An 8,688-nucleotide genomic window follows, 5' to 3' on the forward strand; every position below is an offset into this window, starting at 1 on the left:
CCGTCACAAAGGAAGCCCACATGCCCAGGATAGCGTTACCTCAGAACCCCAGCACCCGCAGCATTCAGCCCTCACCACGTGGTGTCCCCGGAGCTGGTCACAATGTTGTTGTCATCCAGGAAGCGGCAGCAGGAGAGATAACCTGGAGGTGGTTAGGAGGGCAGTGCCTTAGCTACAGAGCCAGAATCCTCTGGAGCCTGGGCATCCCTGGACCCCTCAGGACAAGAAGAGAAAGGCTCCCACTGACCTGTGTGAGCAGAGAGCTCCCGGCTGACCTTGACATTGCCCTCACGGGATTTGAGGCTATAGATGGAACACATGTTGTCCAGCCCCCCACATGCCACAAAGTTCCCTGACGGGGCGTAGGCACAGGTCATGACCCAGGAGGAGCGCAGTGGGATGGCGTGTACCTGAAGGGAGGAGGTTTGGGCAGAGGCAGGACTGAGGGGAACTTCCAGATGGGCAGGGGTAGAGGAGAGTTCCAGGAAGGATTCGGTGGTGCAGGGTAGGGGAGGCAGGGCTGGTACCTTGTTGGTGGTATAGGTGTCCCACACGATCAGCTTCCCATCTTGCGAGGCACTTACCAGCAGCCTGAGGAGAGAGCACCCTGTCATATAAACCTCTCCACCCTTCCTCTCCCTCCCCTCTGGGCCCTTCTCAAGCCTCACTTGGAATCAGTGGCCCAGTGCATGGCATAGATCTTGGCCAAGTGTCCCCTTAATGTCCGCCGTGTCCGCATCTGTACTCGTCCCACCACTTCTAGGCCAGACACCAGCTACAGAGAGAGGGGCATTAGATACAGGAATGAGGCAGGGTGCAGTGGCTCACGCCTGCAATCCTAACACTCTGGCATAGGTGAGGTGAAAGGATCTTTTGAGCTCAGGAGTTTGAGACCAGCCTGAGCAAGAGCAAGACCCTGTCTTTAATTAAAATAGAAAAATTAGCCAGCTGTTGTAGTGGGTGCCTGCAGTCTCAGCTCTTCAGGAGGCTGAAACAGGAGAATCACTTGAACCCAGGAGTTTGAAGTTGCTGTGAGCTAGGCTGATGCCTTGGCACTCTAGCCCAAGCAACAGAGCAAGACTGTTTCAAAATAAAAGGGAAAAAAAAATACTGGTGTGAGCAAGGTATGTGCCCAAATGTCTGTCATAGCCACTGATTGATACAAGTTCCTGCTCTGTGCCAGGCTCTAGGTTAGGGCCCCAGCCTTAAAGAAATAAGTCCCTGCCCTTGACTGGCTTAGACTGATGTGGGAGACAAATCGTGCGTGGCCAGGAGTGTGTTGTTGCTAACTGTTTAACAAATGCCCTTCTAGTGTGGATGGGGAAGGTAATTTCCATAATGTAAATTCTCCGACCTGGGCCAATTTCAAGTTGCCAGTGTGCCAGTGTGAAGCCACTGGAAACAGACTTTGGACAAGATACAGACAGCTGGCTCTCCCAAACTGGGGCAGCGTGGCCAGCTCTTTACCTGGGTACCAGGGCATCATCATGACCCTGAACTTCACCTCTTGCAATTTGTGGCCTTATGCCTTTTGAACTCTAACTAGCTTCTGGACTTAGGCTAGGGCTCCAGAGTCAACAGACTTGATTTGTCATTACTCTGTTATCCTAGACAAGTTACTTAATCTCTCTGAGCCTGTTTCCTCAAGGTGGAAAATGAAGCTTATCATAGAACCTACCTTACAGAGTTGTCATGAAAATTAAGTGAAATTATGTACTTAAGCAACTTAGCCCAGTGTCTGGCTCATGGTATTTACTCTTAATTATTAACATATTTAATCCAATCCAAGATACCATCAACTCTAAGAAGCACAATTATTGTATATATTACTAAGAAAAAATGCTGCTGATTATAATTGTCATAAAGCATCATTTATGGTTAGATACTTCTTGATTCTAGAGATGTCAACATGTGTAGAAATGAGCATCTTTGGATACAATACAGACAACTAGCAACTTGAGTCTACAAGGGCTTTATGATTTATAAAGTACCATCTTTCTTTTCATCCTAATGACCCTATGAGGGGGTGTAATCACTCCTGTTTTATAGATAAGAATAGGGGGCGGTGCTTGTGGCTCAAAGGAGAAGGGTGCTGGCCCCATATGCTGGAGGTGGCAGGTTCAAACCCAGCCCCAGCCAAAAACTGCAAAAAAAAAAAAAAAAAAATAGGAACAATGTCTGTATCTTTAGCATCCAATACGTCTACCAAAAGCACCTCTCACTAAATGTTTGCTGATGAATTAATTAATGCCTTTGCTCACTCTAAGAACATTCTGTGCTAAAGCTCAGGGTACCAGGCTGTTGCTGGTCAGAGAGCTCCCATCTCCTCCCCTCAAACCCTGCCCTGAGAAGAACAGGAGGTCTCACCTCTGCCAGAGTCATGTCAGCACAGGCTTTCCTGGCATCCTGTGGGGAAAACAGACATCAGGGGAGGGCAAGGACGTGGTGGGGGTGACGGGTGCGTAGACCTCTCAGGGGGTGGTTGTGGGGCTCTGAGGTTTAGGTGGCCTCAAGTATGAAAGCCAAGTTCAGAAAGTCTCTACTCACTTCTAGGTGACAGGTCTCTAAGGTATCATTCAAGAGTGAACCCAGCCCCCTCCCCCCAGGCCACATTCTCTCATGTCCCCAGTTCTGTTTGCTGAGGTCCCCAGAGGGAGGGTTCCGGGGTTACAGCAATCTGCTTCTTGAGCTGCTCTGCTTCCTGCCGCAGCTGCTCCATCTCCCCCATGGCTGACAGGTTGAGGGGTAGCTCCGGCTTCTGCCAGGAACAGGAGGTAGATGTTGGGGAATGCTCACTGGGCCACTTTGCTGTTCCTCACATCCCGCACCAGACTCCTAAGGGCCAGAGCCCACTCCAAGAAATAGGGAAATGGCTGGAGGCCTGCACCACCTCCCCGGCTAGGCCTTCCAAGTCAGGATTCCTGTGCATCCAGCCTTAGCCCTGCCTGAGCCCTCCTTGCAGCCCCCAGCCCCAGAGAGCAGAGCCCAGGCCAGCTCCCTCTTACTTGGGCTCTGGCTGGACCTCGCCCAGGTTTCCGGCTTCAGTTCCCAGGCGCCTCCTCACTCCCTCGGCTACGACGCCCGTCACCTGCCCAGGCTGTGCTGCCAGAAGAGCTGGCCTGGCCTGGCCCCGACTGGCGGGGGGGTGGGGGGGTGGGGGGAGCCTGACAGAGAAGGGTAGGGCCAACCAGACTCAGGCAAATGAAATCAGCTGGCAGGGGTTGAGGGGAGAGGACAGGGAGAGAGCAAGATATGTGGCTTCCAGAGAGACTTGGCCCAGTCTGGAGGAGAGGTGGGAGCAGGAGTGTGGGGCCTAGAGGGGAGCAGTGCCCACCACAAGCCCTGAGGGAGGAGGGGCTGAAGAGGTGCTTCCCTGGTCAGTCTCTCTGCAGGCAGAGATAAGAGCATCAGGCTCCATGGGATTAGAGCAAAGCTGTGAGGATTAAGGGTTGGGGTTTGGGAGGGGTGCAAAGGAGCAGCAGCAACCACAGCTCTGGTGGCCCCTCAGCCCTGGCCCCCACCAATCGTGATAATCTTGACAATCAGGGCCCAATTAGCAACAGTCCAGGAGCCAGGATACGAGGGTGATAGATGGTCCCAATATCAATACCTCAGATTGTGTTCCTTAGTGCAGGGAGGTGGGGGAAGAGGGTTATGATGAACATGGGAGGGTACAGGCAGGAGCTGAGATTAGAAGGGACTGATCTGGATAATCCTTCTTCTTGACAAACCCCAACCAGCTGCCCCTGGGCCTGATCCTGGGTGGGAGAGAGGCACAGGGGATCCACTGCAAAGAATGCACAGGCCTGCCCATTTGGAGAAGAAAAAGGATGGAAAGTGGAGGACAACCCTATCCCCTGCTCCCAGATGGGGGTCTGGGCCTCCCTTTGCCCTTAGGACTCATGGGGCTGGGACTGTGGGAGCAGGAGCCAGAAGGGGTCAGTCTACCCTAAATCTTAGCTAGGCTCAGAGAAGGAAGACAGGGCACAAGAGTTGGAGGCCTAAGAGGCAGCTGTCAGGGCTTGGGCCCATTTGCATGACGGAAGCAGGTGACTGAGATTTCCCTGACAAATCACAGGCTCCAGTGGCACTGCCTCTGGGAGGCCCAAAGACACCCGTCTCCTCCCAAGCCAGTCACAGCCTCCTCCACACCTCCAGTCACCGTAAAAACTGTGATACACTCAACTGGCTCCTGGCTAAGTAATCTTCACAATCTTTATTACACAGGCTGGGGGAAGGCAGTAGGCCTTCCTGCTCATTCTCCTAATTTAAAGCATCAGCCCCCCAACCCTGCCATTTCTTTTTAGGAAGGCACAGTGTTTTGTCTGGGGGTTGTGGGTCCATCAGCTTGAGACTGGAAGCTCTAGGCCAGCAGTTCTCAACCTGTGGGTCACGACCCCTTTGGGGGTGGAACGATCCTTTTGCAGGGGTCGCCTAAAACCATCACATGTACCCCATAAAAATACAGGTGTATGAAAAAAATTTTATGGTTGGGGGTCACCACAACATGAAGAACTGTATTAAAGGATCATGGCATTAGGAAAGTTGAGAACCACTGCTCTAGGCTATCTTATGCAGTATCCTCTGAGTCCAAGAATGGTGGGATTTAAAGACAGAGAGCTTGCCATTCTGCTCCGGATGTCACATAGAAACGTCTTCTTTTTTTTGAGACAGAGTGTCACTATGTCACCCTCAGTAGAGTGCTGCAGCATCATAGCTCACAGCAGCCTCAAGCTCTTGGGCTTAAGCAATTCTCTTCCCTCAGCTTCCCAAGTAGCTGGGACTACAGGCACCCACCATAATGCCTAACACATGGGGACTTCTTATAGGTCCTGGCATCAGGGTGGCATTTCACAAGTCAAGTGGCCACATCTTCAAGAAGCTGGGTCAGCCATTCATAGCTCCTCCCGGATCCGAGCTGGCTTTCCAGTCTTGTCTTGGACTCGATGAAGCCTATGGCTTGGGGGTTCTGGGGAAGGATCTCTGCTGGGCATTTCTTCCTCTTCCTCTTCCTCTGATTCCTCTTCTTCCTCTGACTCTCGCAGTAGCTCTTTGGCTTCTGTCCACTCCTGGGGGGGAGGAGTGCACAAAGTCTGGCCCCATCCCCTGTATCCACCTTCTCTGGGCCATCTCAGCCCCAGCCCTTCATCCCCTACCATGTGAGCTTCCTCCATGGTGACCTGCCCACCCTTTACACACCAGGACAGCCACATCCCTTCTTTCCCTATTTATCCTTACCTGCTCCCTGTGCTCAGGGGCCCATGTGTGCCACAGTGCCAGGGCGCAGCGCCGTCCCCGTGTCACAGCCCACACACCATGGGGATTTTCCCCACCGGAACTAAAAGCCACGAGGCGTCCACAGCGAGGACGCACCTGGGCCTGGGGATGAGGGCAAGTTCAGCTATAGGGATCAGCCTGCTCAGAGAACATGGCCCTCATTCCTGAAAGTGGAATGGGGTAGGGGACACAGACATGATCAGTTCTTTGATTCAGGAACTAGCATGTGGCAAATGGGAAATTGGCCTCAACTTGGGGAAAAAAGCTAAATTTGAAAGCCAAAGGGAGAAGAGGCCTCCACCCAAGCTCTCCTGCTAGTTCCCTATCCCCAGTGGCCTGATTTTTCCTGTCCAGACCTTTGAAGCTAGGGTGTGACTTATATCTGGGGGTATAAGTGGAGTACCACACTCTGAGTAGAAAGGGATAAGGATCTTGGAGGCATTTTCCCATCCAAAAAGAAGGCCTGGATCATCAAAGGGAAGTAGGGAAGATGACTGGGTCAGAATGAAAAATCACTGTTTCTCTCTGCCTGCCCAATTCTTTTTTTTTTTTTTTTTTTAGACAATCTCAAGCTGTCGCCCTGGGTACAGTGCTGTGGTGTCACAGCTCACAGCAATCTTAAACTCTTGGGCTTAAGCAATTCTCTTGCCTCAGCCTCCCAAGTAGCTAGGACTACAGGCACCCGCCACAACGCCTGGCTATTTTTTGGATGTAGTTGTCATTGTTGTTTGGCAGGCCAGGGCTGGATTCGAACTTGCCAGCTCCAGTGTATGTGGTTGGCGCCCTAGCCACTGAGCTACAGGCACCAAGGCAGCCTGCCTGCCCAATTCTTGCCCCTGGTAGATACCTAGAAATTTCCATGAGCCAGAAATGGGGGGGAAAACACCATCTAACATTGATTAATTATTCATTATTACCAGGCACTGCCTCATTCTTTTAGGTACATTATCTAAATTACTTCTTATAATAATTTCTTAAAATAGGTACTATAATCATCACCTCCCTGTAGGAAACTAAACCTCAGAAAGGTTAAGACCCAAAATCTGAGCTCAAGTCTAGATGGCCCTAGCATCTGTGCTGCTAGCCTCTGTGCTCGTCTTGCTGGGGGGAAGAACTATTTCAAGTTTCCCAAACCCGCAGGTCCTAGGACCCTAGAGGGACCCTGCAGACTGTACTATACTCATTGTCCATTAGGAGATGAGCCCCATACGAAAGGCAGGTTCTGGAGGTGCCATCTAGAGATCACTTGCTGGGGAGGCTAAATCAATCTCTGCTAGGCTGGACATGAACAAGTGGCAAGGATGTGAATGGGAGAGGTAGGTCAGGAAAAGGGTCAAGTTGGCCCTAGCCATTTCCCTGCATTTGCATCTGGTAACCTTTGGTTTTGAATCCTCACCCCACAGCTGGGCCCTCTGTCACACCCCTGTAACCCGCACCCCACTTCATGTACCGTGACAGTGAGGGCGTTGGGCTCTGTGAAGAACAGGTCCCCGCCCTGGAAGTCATCATTGAGGTAGAGGAGTCCACTGGGGAGGGAAGAGGACAGGAGGCAATGAGACTCAGCCTCAGCCAAGGCCTGCTGGAGGATGATCTTTGTCTGCCCACATGCCTAACAAAGGTCCTGGAGGGGCCACCCACCTATAGTCTCGATAGGTATAGGCTGGGGGCTCCCGCCAGCACTCTCCGGTATCAGGGTCCAGGACACAGTTGTCTGCATGCACTGGGTGACTCAAGTCCATGCGCTGCTCTTGCTCTCCTAAGGCACAAATGGGTCTGGTGTATGTTTCTGTGCCCCAATGCCCATCTGCCCGCCCTGGGCTCACAACACCCACAATCCACCCTGAAGTTCCTGGGGTCACAGCTGGGTAGAAAAGCCAGGCTCTGATCCGGGCAAGGGAGAGGGGTCTTTTTCAAAATTCACATAAGCTAGGGGTAGCCAAGGGTGTGTAGGGCCCGATGGGTGCCCAAGGGTGGGAAGAAGCAGCTGGGGTCCCTGGCAGTTACCTTCTATGGCACTACGGCATACCAGGTGGGTGAAGGAAAGATGCAAGGGCCGTTCAGGGGAGAAGTAAGCCTGTGTCACGGTTCGCACACGCTCGCTCACCTCCAGAAGCAGCTTTGCGCCCTGACTGCCTATCGTCCCAGCCCGGGCCAGCTGCCGGCCGTGAAAGGAATGGTAGGAAAGGAGGAAAGCAATGGAAGGGTGACCCCAGCCTGAGCCCCTGCCCCACTTCTGCCACTCTCCACCCGTGGATTTGGAATCTTCAGCAACCAGCTCTGTCCCTCAACCCAACTGCTCCTTCTAACACTCCATGAAAATAACTCAGGCCCTAGGTCTTAAAACACCCCCTTTCTCAACCCTAGGCCTAGGACTCAGGCAGTCGCAGTCCCAGAAAACTTCCTCCACAGATGCCAGGCCCTGGGGCCAGCCTCCTGCACATCTTCTTCTCCAGTTCTGGGTGCCAGCCACACCCTGGGTGCCTGCTCTTACCTGCACAGCCTTTAGCACAGTGAGCCCCTCGAAGCGTTCATGGGGGGTATGTGGGGAACGGCGACCACGATAGCCAGATCTGGCTCCAGCCCCAGCTGCATCCTACACAGGGAGGACATTTAGCGTGATCTCCTGGTCACCTCACTGCCCCTCCCCTCAGCCTCCTACTCCCTGGAAAGGCTCTTATCATTCTCTATGGCTCCTGTTCCTGAGCCCTTTCCCAGAGAGAGGATGACTATTGCCATGGCTGTCTGGAATCTCACTAACCAAGGGGACCGTGGGAAGACCTGCTAAGAGTTTCCTACAGTAGAAATGGGGTCTCGGACAGTCAGGACTCCTGGAAAAGTGGGGAGAGCTGGGCACTAGGCAGGAAGGGCTTGATCATTAACTGCTAATGAGCCAAAAATACAGGCATCTCTCTGGAAAGACAACCCTATCAGGAAGTGTGACACTCTGGCCAAGTCCTGGCAGGGAGCTGACTTGAGGTGGAAGACAGCATCAGCTGGGGGACATTCTCTGACCTCTTCCCATCTGAAATTCTCTTGGAGAAGCTATGGACTGCCTGGATCCACCACCCCTGGAGGTTGAGTTCCAATTACCCCATAACAAATCCCATCACCTAGGATCTCCCAGTATCTGGATATCTACACTGGGATCATTCTTTTCTGACACCCATTTTTCTACTTTCTGAATCTCAGTTTAAGTACCACTATCTACTTACCCCTGCATATAAACCTAACCTCTAAGAGATCACCTAGTTGCCCAAACCATCTAACCTTCTATTGTTATATTCATTCCTTTGACCAATTTGTAATGAGTACCTACTATGTGCCAGGTACTGTTCTAGGCATTGGGGACACAACTGTGAACAAGAAAATGGCCCATAGTCTGTTTGTGGCTTATACATTTTTTTTTTTTTT

The 8,688-nt window shown here is 52.1% G+C and overlaps 2 protein-coding genes across 3 annotated transcripts in view; both read right to left on the reverse strand.

Annotated features, from left to right (window-relative positions):
* Window positions 1-2,750, reverse strand: part of GNB3 (G protein subunit beta 3) — a 6,084-nt gene extending 3,334 nt beyond the window's left edge. The window contains exons 1-6 of the mRNA XM_023517098.1: window positions 2,672-2,750; window positions 2,368-2,406; window positions 669-775; window positions 528-591; window positions 248-410; window positions 76-142 (exon numbers count right to left, since the gene is read on the reverse strand). Coding sequence (XP_023372866.1) covers window positions 76-142; window positions 248-410; window positions 528-591; window positions 669-775; window positions 2,368-2,406; window positions 2,672-2,728 — 497 coding nt within the window. The 5' untranslated portion in view covers window positions 2,729-2,750. The remainder of the gene's footprint in view (window positions 1-75; window positions 143-247; window positions 411-527; window positions 592-668; window positions 776-2,367; window positions 2,407-2,671) is intronic.
* An 827-nt stretch (window positions 2,751-3,577) lies between these two features.
* P3H3 (prolyl 3-hydroxylase 3) overlaps window positions 3,578-8,688 on the reverse strand; it is a 14,855-nt gene continuing 9,744 nt past the window's right edge. Inside the window, exons 10-16 of one of the 2 annotated variants that reach the window (XR_002774959.1) lie at window positions 7,769-7,870; window positions 7,282-7,432; window positions 6,916-7,033; window positions 6,728-6,803; window positions 5,239-5,379; window positions 4,798-5,069; window positions 3,578-3,758 (exon numbers count right to left, since the gene is read on the reverse strand). Coding sequence is in view for 1 of the 2 variants with exons in the window: in XM_003796393.3 (XP_003796441.1) it covers window positions 4,896-5,069; window positions 5,239-5,379; window positions 6,728-6,803; window positions 6,916-7,033; window positions 7,282-7,432; window positions 7,769-7,870 (762 nt within the window). In the remaining variant the exon portion in view is untranslated. Of the gene's footprint in view, window positions 3,759-4,761; window positions 5,070-5,238; window positions 5,380-6,727; window positions 6,804-6,915; window positions 7,034-7,281; window positions 7,433-7,768; window positions 7,871-8,688 lie in introns of those variants that run through there. The other variant, XM_003796393.3, reaches the window with a different exon arrangement.

The sequence above is a fragment of the Otolemur garnettii genome, unplaced genomic scaffold (genome assembly GCF_000181295.1).
Source record: "Otolemur garnettii isolate 467f Iridium unplaced genomic scaffold, OtoGar3 scaffold00104, whole genome shotgun sequence".
Taxonomy (NCBI): domain Eukaryota; kingdom Metazoa; phylum Chordata; class Mammalia; order Primates; family Galagidae; genus Otolemur; species Otolemur garnettii.